Below are 17709 nucleotides of genomic sequence, written 5' to 3' on the forward strand. Positions count from 1 at the left end.
TTTGTTCGACAGTCGGATCCACTGTGACCGTTGTGGTCCTTTAGTTTCTTTTAATCCTGCATCCTTAAATTTCTTCTTCTTTTCTCGTATTTCTTTAGGCTTGTGTCTTATATTTGGCTTCGACAGCTTTTACTTGAACCTCGCTTGTTTTGTGTCGGCGATTCAAAGTCCGTCTGAATTTCCTCGTTGTCCGTCCACTTGTTGTGGCTTCTCTTTTGGTCCATTTTCCGAATTATCATAATACAAAGCTTGCGGAAATTAAATGAATTAATTAATTTGCGTGGGTTAACAGAATGCGGAAACACTGCCAGTGTAGTCCACCACTCAGTGTTCTGCAGCACACAGCTCCGCCCCTTAAAGTTCCTGGTAATCTGGAAAGTACTACCTCCCTACCAGGAACTTCTTCGGGGTAAATTCGGGGCCGGGGGAAAGTCATTTACCCAGGTAATTTTTGGTGGGAACGCACCAGGAACTTTGAAAGTTCAGAGTAATGCACAAAGTTCCTGCAAAAGTTTCAGCGGAGGAAAAGGGCCTATGGACTGTGATTGGATGAATTAAGTTCTCCTCCAGTCAAAGTCCCACCTACTTCTATAGTTGGATTGATCTGCATCCAAACCACAGGACTCTTAATGTAGGCTACGTTCAGACAGCAGGTCTTAAGGCACAATTAGGATTTTTTGGTGAAACCCAATTTTTTTTAAGTGTTGGTTCATGTTACACATTAAATACGACTTCTATCAGTTTTGAGTCTGAACTTAATGTGACCCTGAAGTGACCCACATGCACTAAAGAGGTCCTGAAGTGACCCACATGCACTAAAGAGGTCCTGATGGAATATGAGACCATGCAGACATACACTGTGTTTACGGATTTAACACTCCTGGGACGCAGAACTGTGATGTTTGTCACATTTCAATGATGTAAAGGTTGGATAAATGCGACCTGGACGTTCAGACTGAAGTCACATTGGAAAATATCAGATCTGGATCAGATTTAAGACCACATATGAAAGTGGTCCGGGACAGATTTAGGACCGCATATGACGGTGGTCTGGGTCAGATTTAGGACCACATATGAAAGTGGTCTGGGTCAGATTAGTGCTGTTCAGACTGTCTTTTACAGATCAGATCCAGCTCACATATGTGTAAAAAATCAGATTTGTGCCACATTTCCCTTCAGTGTGAACATACTCTTACAGACAGAACCTGATGACCTCACACATTCAACTGGGACTAACTCAGATAGGACATGATGCTGATGTACAGGGACACTGGAACTGTTTTTCTTTTCTTTTTGGACCCATCTTGTGTGTGCGGCTCCAGTAGGAAAGGAAATGACGGCCTTTAGCTAATTAACGATTTGTCTTGAATCACATGTCTTCCAGCTGACTTCGGCGTGTCTGCCAAAAACACCAAAACACTGCAGAGAAGAGACTCTTTCATTGGAACGCCTTACTGGTGAGCAGACCAAACACACATGAATGTGGTCTTTTTCAGTTCGACAGATGCACATATTTCCACTCGGCAGAGCTTCTCCTTTCATTCTAACGTCATCTCCTGCAGGATGGCTCCAGAGGTGGTGATGTGCGAGACATCCAAGGATCGGCCGTACGACTACAAAGCCGATATCTGGTCCCTGGGGGTCACCTTGATCGAACTGGCGCAGATTGAACCGCCCAATCATGAGATGAACCCCATGAGAGTCTTACTGAAAATAGCCAAGTCCGATCCTCCCACCCTGATGCAGCCGTCGCGCTGGTGAGTGCACAGTCATTAGAGGAGCTCCAGAATTCCACCACGTGGAAGAATAAATGCTTCCAATGAGTACCGCAAACAAAAAAAAGGCTCTGTCTAGGGGTGTTAGAAAATATCGGTTCTGCAATAGATCGCAGTATTTCATTTCACAATACTGCATCGATATTAAAAAGTACTGTATCAATATTTTTAGGTATTTATTCAAATGCAGATGTTTTGTATCTTATTTACTATTATTTAAGACTGTTTTATTAAATAATGGTTATTTGAAGCATTCTAAAAGCACTTTTTACTGTTCTTAGAGGCAGATGGTAGTTTCTTTGTTGGGATTGAACTAACATACTGTTCTGATGTTAGTTGTGAACTAATAGAATCTGAACATTTGAACAGGATCTGAAACTGTAATGTCTGTAAAACAGAAGTTCAGTTTGAACACAGGAACATTTTGTGATATAACATTAGATCCTGTTGGGATCAAATAAAAATGTGTTTAGTATTTGTGCAGATTTCTGGTGGAATTCAATTCTTCCAGGAAATAATCATTTAAAAAGCAAAAAAACAAAAAATTGCCTTTTTGACAGTATCATGATATATGGTGATATATCGTATTGTGATCCTAGTATTGTGATTTGTATCGTGTTGACAGATTTTTGCCGATACACAACCCTAGTTCTGTCACACTTGGCCTGTAACTCAAAAATGGATGTTTTTTAGTTTGAAGGCAGTTTACATTCAATGTCAAGTGGAACAGACCAGTAAAATAATAGCATAATAACCTATAAATGATGACTCCAAACGCTGCTGTTTTAGTGCAAAAAAAAACCCCCAAAAACATTAAATTATGAAAATATTTACAAATTATCTAAAAAAGATGTGAATAACCTGAAAAAACTTCAATTTCCTAAGAAAAATAAGAGCAATTTCAACAATATTATGCATCAACTTATTTTTGCATATGCATTACAGATCAAATCTACAAAGGTATAAAAAACATTTGGGTGTTTCTCTGAAACTGGTCCTAAAAACAGGACAGAGGGTTAAACATTCAAACCAGATGTAGACGAATGTTATGAAGCAGGTTTGGAAGCACTTTGGGTCTATTTAAAAAATAAATACTGAGATAAAAGTGAAACTATTTTTCAGATAAAACACATTTTTATATTTTACATTATTTTTATACATAAATCCACATGTAACAGTCAAAAGGACACAAAAATTACACACTATTTTTTTAAAATATCTCTTTATTCTCTCACAGATGCATTTTGGGAATCATAGTAAATATTCAAGGCAGAGTTTTGGACAAAAATGACCGCTGTTGAAAAATCATTTGTGATTTATATGTGTTTAAATGTTCAGGTTCTGTATTTAACACCAGTGGACATGATGGGTTCCACACCAAACCTGGAATGAGACTCAGATTGATGCCAAACCCACATGTGTGGATTAGAAAAACCACTAGGATCCACACATTGAACACAGTGTCTTTATTTAGAGTCTATAGAAGAGCATTTACACACGTTTACACGTCTAATGCACTGACACGTAGGGAGATTTAATGTCCATATTTGGGTCCTATTTTTGGACCCAATATTTGATTATAAATTCTTTAATTATGGGATGGATCAGAGCAAGAGGGTATTTTTTTGGCATTTATCTGAGGTCATCATTAGGTCCATCCTGGGGGTAAACATGTCAACATTTACCTTTTATTATTGGGTCTAAAAAGATGGAATAGTGACAGATACTAAAATAAACCCAGTTTCAGAGAAGCACCCATTTAGTAACAGGCAGAATATTGGTGAAATGATACTCAATTTTCTTTAGCCATTTCAGGTTGTTCACATTTAGTTTGTAAATATTTTCATAATTTAATATTTTTTGCACTAAAAGAAAAATTTGGAGTTGTCATTTATAGGAATAATTTTTTTTTTCTTCACATTAAACAAAGAAAAAAATTGGAGTCATTATTTATAGGTTGTGTTATTATTTTACTTTAGATCATATTGGTCTAAATGTGGGTGGGATGGGACTCTTTGGTGGCCGGCTTTGGCCCACGGGCTGTATGTTGGACATCTCTGGTTTAAAGACAGGACAAATCATGATTTTTCCACCTTTAAACATCCAGGTCTCCAGAATTCAGTGATTTCCTGAAGAGATGTCTGGATAAGAATGTGGACAACAGATGGACTGCACCGCAGCTACTACAGGTACATTTGAAAAGACTCTGCTTTACTTCTGAGTGAACATTTTTACAACACTGTGAAAAGTAGAGTTTCAAAGATTTCAATAGTTGAGTTCATGCGTAAAGAGGAATAAAAACAATCGGGAAAAAAAATCAGTACTACGGTTACTACGGTTCTCATAATTCATGCATGAAAGGGTTAAATCAGGTCTAATCCTCCTATATCCACGTACCAGCTGCACCTCCGTTCAGAGCGTAGACGACATGTGTTGAGCCTAACCTTAACCCTGCGCCGGGTCCGTTCTGGCAGCACCTGAGGCTCCTCCCCTTGTTCCTGAGCTGACGCCAGCAGAGCAGGCTTTTCTTTTTCCATGAGGCGCTCGGCCAAGTCCGAGCCCGTCGCTCACACAGCCCAGATCTGCAGCTGAAGACGTAGTTTGGTTCAGGACGAAGGCTGGATGGGCTTGAAAATCGAACCCAGGGCTCTGCCTCCCATGAAGGTTCTGATGTCCAAGAAGATGCATATTCTCAGGCCAGCCATAGAATATCTGCAGCACATTTCTAAACCAAAGAAGGTGAGACTGACAGAGAACCTGGATGGAGGCATTTTGGGTTTGCCTGGCTTTACACTGTGGATGTGTTTTTGGATGAAGTTTACGGTGTGAACCCTTTTAAGGCGATCGTGTCTCCGACGACACGTTTAGATTTTTACTTCATTTAAATGACCGAAACTCCTGAACCGTTCTCACTATTATTCTCATTATTGTCACCGATTGGGTTCTTTCTATTGGTCTAGAACACATTAGGGTAGAGGTCTGCATTGGCTGAGGGGGAGGGGTGGAAGTGGGCGGAGCAGAGAGCAGCAGAGTGCAGTCGGTGAGAGAGAGATGGAAGATTTTTATTACTTTTAGCGAGGTTTTAGTGGTGAATCCTGGTGAATAATTGTGTATATTAGTGATAGTGCTGTTTTGGGGTGTTTGTCTATTTGTAGCGTTTTGTTGTTTTTTCATCTCTTTTCCACTGTTTTTATCTGAATGTTTGAGCGTCATAAACTTTTACCTCATGACACTTTACATTTAGAGCTGATCTAAACCAGACTGAAGCCAATTTACATAAACCTGTGCTCAAACTAAAATATTTGAGCACCCAGAAAATAGTTGAAAGTTTATTTAATCTCATAAAACTTCATGATGAACATTTACAGTTGTTTTTCTTAAGAAATATGATAAAAAACAAATTCTGGTCTGTTATTTTTTTTTTTTTTTGCTAAAACACAGTTTTAAGCCTTTATTACTTAAATAATAATGATAATTAATGGACAGATATTTAAAGTTAAGTTCAATAATATTAAATTATCAATTTGATTATTAAAATAAATGTACATGAATAAGTGTGCAAAAATATTCATAAAATTCTACTGTAGAAAATGATGAGATTATTAAAACTTTGCTGATGTGTTAGAAACAATAAACAGTGATAAGTGCTGACATTCAGTGTGTTTGCAGCATCCATTCGTGTCCAGTGTGATGGACAACCGGCCTTTACGGGAGCTGATCGCTGAGGCCAAGGCTGAAGTAACGGAGGAGATCGAAGAGCACAAGGAAGAAGAGGAGGAGGAAGAGAGCGACACTCATCTGGTCAGGAAACATCCACTATGGCCATCATGTTTAAGTGATGGTTTCATTTAAAGTTTTTTCACCTTTTTTTAGACGACTGTGTCTCTGGCCACAGTCTAGAAAACATTAGGGTAGAGGTCTGCATTGGCTGAAGGGGAGGGGTAGAAGTGGGCGGAGCTTAGAGCAGCAGAGTGCAGTCAGTGAGAGAGAGATAGAAGATTTTTTTAATAACTTTGAACAGTGTTTTATCAAGGTTTTAGCGGTGAATACTTGTAAATAATTGTATATAATAGTGATGGTGCTGTTTTGGAGTGTTCTACTAGTGTGTTTTGTCGTGTTTTTGTTGAGTCTTGCTTTGTTTTTTTTTTCGCCTTTTCACTGTTTTTATCTGTATTGTTGCAGTTTGTAAAGTTCAATGAAAATTGTTTTAGCTGTAAATATTATGTAAAACTATGTATATTTATGTGTATATTTGGCATTTTTATTATTTTTTTTAATTTCAACTTGGACAATTTGTCCAACCGACTATTCCCCCCAATTATTTTAAAATTTCCCACACATGTTCTTAATCACTAGGAGAATGGCTGAATTTAAATTTTGGGATTTTTTTTTTTTTTAATTTCAACTTAGACAATTTGTCCAAACCATTTCTCAGACACTATTCACCTGATTTTTTTCCCAATTCAATGCACATGCTCTTTACATGTGCCTTTTTCACCAAGTTTATTTTTTTACTATATTTCATTGATAATTGTCTTTTAGCTGTAAATATTATGTAAATGTATGTATATTCATATGTATATTTTGGAATTTTTTTGTACAAAGTTTTGAAAAGTTTTTGAAAAGATAGAAAGTTACAATTCAAAATTAATCCCTGGGTAGAGCAAACCAGGCAGGGGTATTAGTAAACGCCGCCTACTTTTTCACTTGTTTTATTTATGGGTTGGTTTTTTTTTCCACAGGGCCACAAACGCGCTCCATCCGATGTCAGTGTTGCTAGTTCAGAGGATGAGAAGATCCCCTTGTCTCCCTCCAACTTGGAATCTGTCCCTGAAAAGGCTGAGCCTCTTATCCCCATACCTGCACCCACAGCCACGCCCACTGACCCCCCTGTGGCCAACCATGTGGTGAGCACCAGCTTTGTAGAGGAGCCCGATTCCCCCGAAGAGCATAAAGAGGAGACTGCAGACGTAGAAGAGAAAGTGACAGAGGAAAAGTGTCCAGACGCAGACGCAGACGTGTCCTCACCAGAGACACCCACCAAGGAAATGGAGCAGCTGGAGGTATCAGCGGAAAACGAAAAGGAAGTGGACACAACTGAGGTGGAGTCGAAGCCAGCGGCCACCGCAGAGACCACAGAGACCACTGAGGAAAAGATGGAGACTGTGGAGGAGTCCAATCCCCCTGCACAAGAGGAGGAGGAGGAGGAGGAGGAGGAGGAAGAGGATCGGTACAGAAATATGAAGGTGACACTGACACTACCAGGTCAGAATCAAGTTACAGCAGAGAACGGAGAAAAGGCCACAGAAAAGGAGAAGGAAGATGAAAAAGCAGCTCCAGACAAGGTCAAAGACGACAAAGACAGAGAAAACAGCAGCGTAGACCTCAACCTGTCCATCTCCAGTTTTCTGTCCAAAACTAAAGAGCCCGGGTCTGTTTCCATACAGGTAACATACACAGTAAACACACTCCAACGCCTTAGAACCTACTCATATGTATACACTGATGTGACCAAACACTCAAACTTTCATCCCTGAAGTTGAATTGACTTGAAACAGATCGATCACGAAAATGTCCCTCTGTTCTGTCGTCTTAGGACACTAAACGTCAGAAGAAGACACTGAAAAAGACCCGCAAGTTCATAGTGGACGGAGTTGAAGTTAGTGTGACGACGTCAAAGATCATCACTGACAACGACACCAAGAATGAGGAGATGAGATTCCTGAGGTATTCCCCTGCCTTCATTTGCATCCCCCAGTCTTCAGTTCAATGCAAATATGTCCTGACTGCTGTACACCTTTGCTGTGTGCGCTTACACCTTAGGACTTATTTGACTGAACACACTGTTGGAGTTTAGATTCAAATCTCCAAACTGTGCAGTGCTCAGTGGAGGGGGCGACTCCTGCTGCCCGCTGTGACCCGTTTCCTGTTCCAAAAGATGTAATTTAAGCTCATGTTTAATTCCTTATTCCTAATTCCTGCGCTTCTCCACCCTTGTCCACGTCTTCATCAGGCGACAGGAGCTGAGGGAGTTGCGTCTCCTGCAGAAGGAGGAGCAGAGGGCGCAGCAGCAGCTGAGCAACAAACTGCATCAACAGAAGGAGCAGATCTACCGGCGCTTCGAGCAGGAGACGACGGTGAGTGTGAGCAGCATTAGCATCAGCACCCCTGCATCCAAACATCCACATTCAGGGACAAAAACACCATTTATGTCTCTGTATACCCACTGTCCTGTAATAATAACAACATGACTAATATAACCATAGTGCATTTGACAAGACTCTTGCATGTCCTAGTACAACACCTAATAATAATAATAATAATAGGACTAATATAACCATTAGGCCTGTAACGGTACACATATCAAACCGAACCATTTTGGTACGCACCTCTTCGTTTCGGTACACAGCTGTACCTAAACGGCACAGCATGGTGAGAAAAAGAAAAAGTAACTAAAGACATTGTTCGATGTGGAACTTTAAATCTGCACAAGTTCCACACGGACATATTGAAGGCGCACACATTGACCCAAAATATGAAATAGCAGCTGATGTAAGGTTTAAAAAAACAACAAATATGTGAACCTGGAAGGAACAGACTGAAGACCCTCCACCATTATTACAGTCCTGTGTGGGATCACATCAGGTCCTGGTGAAAGAGATGGTGATAAGACGAACATTGTTTGCTGCCTATAAACTACGGTAGTTCTAAAACACTTACACCTGCTCTTTCTCTCTCTCTCTCATGCACACTGTATGATAGAGGAATAGAACCTTGGAGTTTGTCATTGAAAGTATATAAAGTTTCACTTTTGTTTCACACCAGCGTTAGTAATGGACCGGTATATAACTGCCCCCCCCCCATGATTTTGACAAAACGCACCCTGCACATACACACAAATATACAAAGTGTCCTAAACAGTTCATCTGTCCTAAAATAAATAATTTGGTTGAGTTTGTTGTCAGTGTTGCTCTTCAGTTTGTTAAAACAGAATACCAGTTTACCCTCTTGTTAATGTTGCACTTCATGTGGAATTTTTTTGTTGCTATTTTTTTGCAGAATGTGAACTGACAACTGTGATTAGATTTGTGTTGTTTGTTCAAAACTACCTGTTAGGGTAAAGTGCAATACTAATGTTTAAAATACATTTAGTAATATTTTATTTATTTTATTTTCTAATTGATTTATAGCAGCAGAATTATATTATTCCTGTTTTTCTATATTTGATTGTCTCCAAAAATTGGGGGAAAAATGTTCGAAAATTCATAAATGCATTAAAGACATTTTGAGGGGTTTTCTTTCTTCCCGTACTGAACCGAAAAAACCCCCCCAAAAAATCAACCGTGGCTTTGAAAACCGAAAACATACCGAACTGAAAATTTTGAGTACCGTTACAGGCCTAATAACCATAGTGCATTTGACAAGACTCATGCATGTCCTAGTCCAACACTTAATAATAATAAATTGCATTTATAAAGCACTTTTTACTCAGCAGAATCTCAATGTACAAAGAGCCCTGTCATTAGAAGGTCTGTCTTCACTGTGGACTGAACCTGCTCTAATAAAAACTTCTGTGAAAGGCAGATGTAAACTCATCCACATGGATTTAAAATGGTAAACGGTGACTCATCTGCACGTGTTCCTTTTTCCACAGATGGTGAAATCTGAACTTTGCGTGTATTAGCCTCAGATGCAGGTTATTGGTGAAAAGAAAGACTAGAGCTGTTTTTTGTGTTTGGAAACATTAAGCCTTGGTTTTGATTATGGGATCATCTTTTGCAAATACAGGGACCAGAAAAAAAAAAAAATGTCAGAGTTTTATGATACAGATACACACATCCTCCTTCTAAAACACTGTATACGTCTGTGATAGAAGAATTTAAGAAGATGATCTTGGAATCCAGCAGATCTTTCTAATGCCTGCAACATGTCAAACACTAAATGCACATGAAGTTGTCCCACATGTCCAGGTTTGACCCTTTGAAGACCATTGTGTCTCTGGTGACACACTTAGCCTTTTTTTTTTGGCATTCAGATTATCGTAACTCCTGAACCGTTTGGGATGAGGTCTGCATTGGCCGAGGGGAGGGGTGGAGGTGGGCGAAGCATAGAGCAGCAGAGTGCAGTCAGTGAGAGAGATGGAAGATTTGTTTCTAACTTTCAACAGCGTTTTAGTGAGGTTTTAGCAGTGAATTCCTGTATATAATTGTATATAATAGTGATAGTGCTGTTTTGGAGTGTTCTACTAGTGTGTTTTGCCGTGTTTTTGTTGAGTTTAACTGTGTTTTTTTTTCCGCCTTTTGTTCACTGATTTTATCTGTATTGTTGCAGTTTGTAAAGTTCATTGATAATTGTATTTTAGCTGTAAATATTATGTAAAAGTATGTATATTTATATGTATATTTGGGAGGTCTGCATTGGCTGAGGGAGCGGGGCGAAAGTGGGTGGAGTATAGAGCAGCAGAGTGCAGTCAGTAAGAGGGAGATGGAAGATTTTTACCTCTGCCAAGGAACGGCGGAGGTTCTGTTTTCATTGGGGTTTGTCTGTTAGCCAGAGAACTTAAAAAGTTATGGACGGATTTGGATGAAATTTTCAGGAAATGTTGGTACTGGCACAAGGAACAAATGATATTTTAGTGGTGATCGGCGGGGGGTGGCTGATCTACCTTGGTGAAGGTCTGTGTTCTCCTAGTGCTTTTGTAGTTATTAATTTTCGTAGTGTTTTAGCCGTAAATTCTTGTAAATAATTAAATCTAATAGTGATTGCGCTGTTTTGGAGTGTTTTACTAATGAGTTTTGACTTGTTTTTGTCCAGTTTCGCTGTTTTTTTTCCCTTTTTTCTTCAGTTTTTTTTTTCAGTTTGTATAGTTCAATGATAGCTGTATTTGATCTGTAAATATTCTATAAATGTATGCAATGTAAATCTATATGCACAGTCCTAGCCAGGACACACATGCAGTGTGTGTATGTGACTCAGATGATGGATGTTTTTGTCAGTGCAAAGAGGGGCAAAGTGAACACAGACCCAAAGTGAACACAGACTATCAACTGGATCCAAATGACACCAAAGAACCAAAAAGAACAAGACGAACATGGACACACAATGATCTAGAACAACTACAATGAATCAACACATGGACAAGAGTTGAAAGTTTATTTCTATAATTTCATTAAGTTTCATGATCAAATTTAAAGTTGTTTTTTTAAGCAAAGGTGATTCAAAAAAAATAAAGACTGTTTTAAGCATTTTTTTTTTTTGTTTTGGTTTTTTTTTTTTACATTTAGTAATAGTTAATGGACAGATATTGAAAGGTAAGCTCTTCCTGAAAAAAAAGTTGCAAAAGAATTGGCAAAAAAGACAGTTTATGACAGTTCTATTGTAAAAACTCTCTCTTATCATAATGTATAAACCCATGAACATATGCTCCCCTACAGTCTACTGGAGGCGTTTGAGCCCAGGCAAAGGAATTCTAATTTAAGGGGAACTGAAATCGACAAGAAAATGAAGTGTAGAACAAACATATAAAGCCAGTGTATCTGTGTTAGAGGGTTCATCTGTGGAATAATCTGGAGCAAAACTTCAAAATGTCTTCTTCAATTTGTGCATTTAAAAGAAAAATATAGAACATTATCTGAATAAGTGAATATCTAGTTATAGAAGTACGCATAGAATATTATTGTAATTAACTATCATGATTAGGAGATATGATCACATTTATTGATCATTGTATTTGTAGTAAATATTTCAAGTGCATATAAATAATATAGTTTAAATTAAAAAGGGTTGATTATGCAAATCTGATTGTGCGTGTGAAAGGTTTGTACGGATGTTTCGTGTCATTGTAAAAATATACAGAAAAAAAACTGCTAAAGCAAAGGAAGCGGAATTAGTTTAGTTATTAGTTTGTAAAAAGGCGGTGAAGTCTATAAGTTACACTTCTGCCCACTCTGTTTTTAGTTTGACCATGTTTTATGGTTCTGTGTTATCTGATGGTTCTAGCAGCTCCAAAATAAAACTAAACTAACTAATAACACCATAAATACATGTGGGCCTGTTCTAATGGGAATCCTCAAAGGGTCAATGACAGAGCTGATAGTGTCTGTCCATCCTGCAGAGTAAGAAGCGTCAGTACGACCAGGAGGTGGAGAACCTGGAGCGGCAGCAGAAGCAGACCATTGAGAGGCTGGAGCAGGAACACACCAACAGGCTCCGAGACGAGGCCAAACGCATCAAAGCCGAGCAGGACAAAGAGCTGTCCAAGTACCAGAACATGCTGAAGAACCGCAAGAAGGAGGTGAGAGCACCGTATCTGGGCCCACGGGTCCTAAACCGCATCTGTGTCGGCTTCCTTAGAAATTTATTCAAACGTCTGCTCTGAACTGATGGGTCGGACTCATGTCCAGTTTTATGTTTCTTCTTTGGGACAATGTCCCCAAAGTTTGTTCATAGTTTGGAGAAATTTAGATTTTTGATGAATTTGTGAAATATTCTAACTGTTCCTTTCCTTCTATTGGTCCATCTGTTGATGGTTTAGATAACAGGTGTCAAACATGCGGCCCGGGGGTCAAATCTGGCCTGCCACAGGGTCCAATCCGACCCGCCGGATGAATTTGTGAAATGCAAAAATTACACTGAAGATATTAACAATCAGTGGTGTCAAAATCATTTTAATTCAGGTTCCACATACAGACACATACAGTCCAATTAGATTTCAAATTTGTCAGACCAGTAAAATATTAACATTATAACCTATAAATAATGACAACCTCAAATTTTCTCTTTGTTTTTTTGGTGTAAAGAAGTAAAATTACATGAAAATGTTTACATTACCAAACTATACTTTTACAAAAAATATTCAGGTTATAAAGAATAACCTGAACAAATATGAACAAACGGAAATGTCTTAAGTAAATGCAATTTTACCAATATTCTGCCTGTTACTGAATGTTTTGTGCGATCGTAAGGCACATGTGTAAATGATAAACTGATAAACTGAGGCAGAATATTGCATTTGTTTTTCTTCAGACAATTCAAGTTGAGATTTTTAAGTTCAAGTTCAGCTTTTTAAGGAAATTTTGTAGATGTAAACCTGATCATAATATAATTTTACTTTTACTAAAATGAGTTTGACAGCCCTGGTATAGAACACGTCAGTGGTTCCAGATATCAGTCTAGTTCCTATTGGTCACTGACAGAAGTCAGATATGGACTGTGATTGGATGAGTTGAGTTCTCCTCCAGTCAAAGTCCTGCCCACTTCTATAGTTAGATTGATCTGCATCCAGAACCACAGGACTGGAACATAGAGACAGAACCAGGACTGGAACACAGAGACAGAACCAGGACTGGAACATAGACAGAACCAGGACTGGAACACAGAACGGAAACAGGACTGGAACACAGAACAGAACCAGGACTGGAACATAGAGACAGAAACAGGACTGGAACATAGAAGAGAACCAGGACTGGAACATAGAGACAGAACCAGGACTGGAACATAGAGACAGAACCAGGACTGGAACATAGAACAGAACCAGGACTGGAACACAGAACGGAAACAGGACTGGAACACAGAACAGAACCAGGACTGGAACATAGAGACAGAAACAGGACTGGAACATAGAAGAGAACCAGGACTGGAACATAGAGACAGAACCAGGACTGGAACATAGAAGAGAACCAGGACTGGAACATAGAGACAGAACCAGGACTGGAACATAGAAGAGAACCAGGACTGGAACATAGAGACAGAACCAGGACTGGAACATAGAACAGAACCAGGACTGGAACATAGAGACAGAACCTGAAATGGAACACATTCAACTGGTTCTGATCCACATAGAACAGACACTGACGTACAGGGACACTGGTTCTGTTCTTTCTATTGGGTTGTTTTGATACTTGGACACATGTCCATCTGTCTGTCTGTTTGTCCTTACATAACCATGGGCTAAATCCGTCTGTGCTGCCACTTGTCATCACTTTTCTCACTCAGTACTAATCTATCCACAGCTAATGGCTCATTTTATTTCTGTCCACTGCTTGCGTCTGCCCTGGCACTGGGCAAACAGGAAGTGGCACTGGGCAAACAGGAAGTGGCACTTTCTCCTAAGCTACTGAAAAATGCTATCATGAAGCGTATTAAAGAGGACATAATCCAAGCCCTGCCAGAGGAGGTAACCGGGGCTCAGTGTGCAGTGGATTTGGAACTTAGCACACAATCTGAGTGTGGAATTAGTAAAAGGTGTTTACAAAAAAAAAATCAAACGGGTTAAACTTCCAGTGTCCAGGTGAATATATTAAATACACTTCATGTTAGAAAAGCTCATATTATTTTTTCACAATTTGTATTTGGTCAGAATTCAAAAGTTCAACCCATCCACTAAAACCATCCCATAATAAACAGTGTTAAATTCCTACACTAACACCCTTCTATCAAGTGAGTACAAAATACACACTGACACATTTAACATTTGACTTAGAACTAAAAATGAATATTAACCAAAGTTAGTGTTAATCACTGACACATGGCAGGAGAAAAAATCATAACTACAACAATTTTTATGTAGACTATTGGGGAAAAAACTTTTGTTTTGTGCAGTGTTGCAGTGTTTCCTCATCTCTGTGTGTGCAGTGTTGCAGTGTTTCCTGGTCTGTGTGTGTGCAGTGTTGCAGTGTTTCCTAGTCTGTGTGTGTGCAGTGTTGCAGTGTTTCCTGGTCTGTGTGTCGGGGCTTAATGTACTGTGATCCGCAGGGAGTGGCCCATGGTATGATTCAGTCTTTTCAGTTATCCTCCTGCACCCTGTGCAACGCTCCCATTCAGGATGTAAGTGATACCTGTGTGTGTGTGTGTGTGTGTATGCGCTGTGATGTGTGCTGGCCTTTCTCTTGTGTCTCTTCATGTGTCTTTCAGACTCACTGACTCCAGAACACACACTTACTCTGTACAAATGAACACACACCAAAGGGCAACAGGGACATAAACTAGACCACACTTATTTTAACAGTTATTTTAAATATACTGATATTTAGGGCTGGGTAAAAAAATCGATTTAATTGATCTTAGATCGATTTCGTTTTAATTTTGTGTAATCGAATAATAGTGGATGAGAATGATTTTTCAGAGCAGGACTGGGAGTACGCGGAAGCGTGACCGGCTCTGTCTTGCGAACCCCTGGGGTCTCGCTCGCGACGGCTCTGGCATGGAAAAGACATGGAGCAAGGGTGGGGAAAAGGTCCTCCTGGCCTCAAACTGGAACCCGCAGTGTGAATGAACTGGCCCCCCAGAGGTTCTCCGAGACGAGTCGCGGAAGCCGGCCATTCTCGGAATGTTAACTTGGATCCATACTCTCAGCTAAGCAGCAATGTCCAACCGCTACACTAAACCCCCCCCCCCAGTGTGGAGAAGCCTCCAGCCATAAAACACAAGAAAGATGACGAAGAAGTCCGTTCTGAGCCACTGGAGAAACATGGCAACGTTTCTGTCCCGTTCATTATTTCAGAGCAGATTCAGCTACTTCCTGCTGAAATGTCATATTTATTTCCTTTCTAATATCAATATTGATACCAGTATTGATGTGTTGCATGACTGCAATAGTCAAATAATCAGGTTACAACTCAAAATTGTACTTTGGTATCACTAAATTAATCTGAGTCAATCAATCAATACTGGATCGAATCAAATCGTGATTGATCGATTCAGAAATTTGTGAATCAAAATCAAATCAATTATGGAAATTGGCCATGATACCCAGCCCTACTGATAGTTATTAAATTGTGTGTTTTTCCCTTTGGAGTAGTCCTTAGATGCATCAGTGAGTCATCATGATATTTACATTTTTAATTGACCCTTTTTAGATTTTACACTGCCCGGCCTAAAAAAAAAGTTGCATGCCATATTTGACTCCACCCCCTTTGGTTTTGATTCCAGGAGACGTTCACTGTCACATCTGTTTTCCCCACATAAAGTTTACGTCATGTCACAATAAGGTTCATAATATATGTTCCATCCATAATTGCATTAATTCTTGATTATTGATGATGTAGAATCGGACAACTGCATAAAGTCTTCACATCCCACATTAGAGTGTGGACTTTATGGAGATGTGACCCATGTGTAAATGATGTTTGAGTGTCCCTGAACTACAGATGTCATGAGAACCGATACTTACGATACCATTCAATCGATCTTTTTTTTTTCTTAACCGTGGTATTGGTGTGGTATCGAGAATTGTGTACTTTTAGTGGTATCAGTATCGATGCCTGAATTTTTGGTATTGTGACATCCCTACCCTGAACCATTCTGTCACAAGCCTGATGATCCTGATCAGTCCTGGCACTGTCCAGTCTATGACGTAAAGGACATGAGAGGACACGGACTGCATCAGTTAGAGTTCAGTAACCTGTTCCAGTTCAAACATTCGGAACCACTGCAGTACTAACCCATCGAAGGATCCCAACTATGTGTTTAGTTAAATCCAGTGAATGTTTCCTGGAATCAAAACCAAAGGTGGTGCAGTCTAATATTGCATGTTTTTCTTTTTTCTTTTTTTTTGGCTGGGCAGTCAGTGTATGTGATTGTCATTTTTGTATTACTGTCCCAAACTTTCACAGGTGGGTCCAAATGACCCACATTCATTTACGATGGAATTACATCAGAACCTTTGACTGATTCAATAGTAAAACCAAAGGACTCACTCACTAAATGGATGAAGACACTGGTCTATTACTAGTATATACAATAGATTATATACTGTTTATACTTTGCTTTTTAATTTTTAAAATGTTAAAAGAAACATGAAAGCATGAAATCATTTTTTTTCATGGACCAAAATAGAAAATAAATCCAGACACTTTTGGATCTAAGAGTTAAAAAATAAATCCTCCATTCTGCTTGATTACACCGAATTACAAACACGTCACTACTGACTGCTCTGTGTATTAGTAGAACTGCCAAAATGAGTGTCGATGTTACATAAGTAAGTAAAAGAAGAAAAGAATGACCAAGCTTTTACTGTAAAAACAGATCTTTGATGGTAATAACGTCTTGTGTTAACAGACAGAACAGCATTCAAATAATTTAACTCACAAATGGGATAAAAGGTCATGTTTTGCAGAAAAGCTGAAAATGTGTTAAAAAGGCTAAAATCCTGTGGTTTTTAGTTTGTATTGTAATCGTTTTATCGTTTGTCTGTCCACCTGTCCATTCTGGCTGAGGGCTGTTATGTTATTTAGTTTTTTTATTACCTTTTTTTTTTGGCAAATGCTAAGAGTCACTGTCATTTTGGAATCACATAATGTTTATTTGAAGTACTGTACTTTTCCGTTTATAAGCTGCTACTTTTTTTCACACACTGAACCAGCAGCTCTAAAATGATGTGGCTAATTTATGTTTTCTGGGCTAACGATTGATCTGGCTGATAAAGAAGGAAATAGAGCTGCTGCATGTAAGCTAAGCATCAATGAAACGATGGTGAGACGTTGGAGACGGTGTGAGCATATAGTCCTGAAAGTATGGTAATTGTTTTAGTAGGAGGCAGAAATTGGCTGTGCTTCCTCTTTTCCGCCTCAGTATTGGCTTCAGATTGGTTGCGACTTCCTTCTAATTGCAGAGGCGACGAGCAGAAACAAGCTCGTTATGATAATACGTGGGATTGGGAAGTTATGTGTCTGTTTTCACACCTCTATGCTGTTAAATGAGTAATGTGGCTGTAGCCCTGCTGTCCAGGCCCTGTTTTATTATAGTCTGTAAATGTCACAGTGGTATTTATAACTGTGGGTATAGAATGGTCAGGTTCGAGCCAAGTAGGTTGGATTAATGTGACTTAAGCAGGTGAAACAGTCTTTAATGTTGTTGTCGACTGTCTGGTTCATCAGTCCAAGCTGTGTTTAGCCTCCAGTCCTGATCACAGGTCAGTTCAGGGGCCACATAACAA

General features: G+C 39.2%; 1 protein-coding gene and 1 long non-coding RNA gene across 7 annotated transcripts in view; one reads left to right on the forward strand and one right to left on the reverse strand.

Annotated features, from left to right (window-relative positions):
* LOC115425612 (serine/threonine-protein kinase 10-like) overlaps nucleotides 1-17709 on the forward strand; it is a 69543-nt gene that overhangs the window by 21603 nt on the left and 30231 nt on the right. For all 6 annotated transcript variants that reach the window (XM_030143618.1, XM_030143705.1, XM_030143292.1 and 3 more), the window contains exons 5-12: nucleotides 1385-1457; nucleotides 1563-1757; nucleotides 3883-3964; nucleotides 5445-5576; nucleotides 6518-7222; nucleotides 7372-7502; nucleotides 7789-7912; nucleotides 11890-12069. In XM_030143618.1, coding sequence (XP_029999478.1) covers nucleotides 1385-1457; nucleotides 1563-1757; nucleotides 3883-3964; nucleotides 5445-5576; nucleotides 6518-7222; nucleotides 7372-7502; nucleotides 7789-7912; nucleotides 11890-12069 — 1622 coding nt within the window. The remainder of the gene's footprint in view (nucleotides 1-1384; nucleotides 1458-1562; nucleotides 1758-3882; nucleotides 3965-5444; nucleotides 5577-6517; nucleotides 7223-7371; nucleotides 7503-7788; nucleotides 7913-11889; nucleotides 12070-17709) is intronic.
* On the reverse strand, nucleotides 533-13357 carry LOC115426214 (uncharacterized). Its single transcript, XR_003936319.1, has 3 exons — nucleotides 13347-13357; nucleotides 9324-9328; nucleotides 533-625 (listed from the first exon to the last, which is right to left on the reverse strand). It is a non-coding gene; the product is annotated as an uncharacterized LOC115426214 (long non-coding RNA).

Source organism: Sphaeramia orbicularis, chromosome 1 (genome assembly GCF_902148855.1).
Source record: "Sphaeramia orbicularis chromosome 1, fSphaOr1.1, whole genome shotgun sequence".
Taxonomy (NCBI): domain Eukaryota; kingdom Metazoa; phylum Chordata; class Actinopteri; order Kurtiformes; family Apogonidae; genus Sphaeramia; species Sphaeramia orbicularis.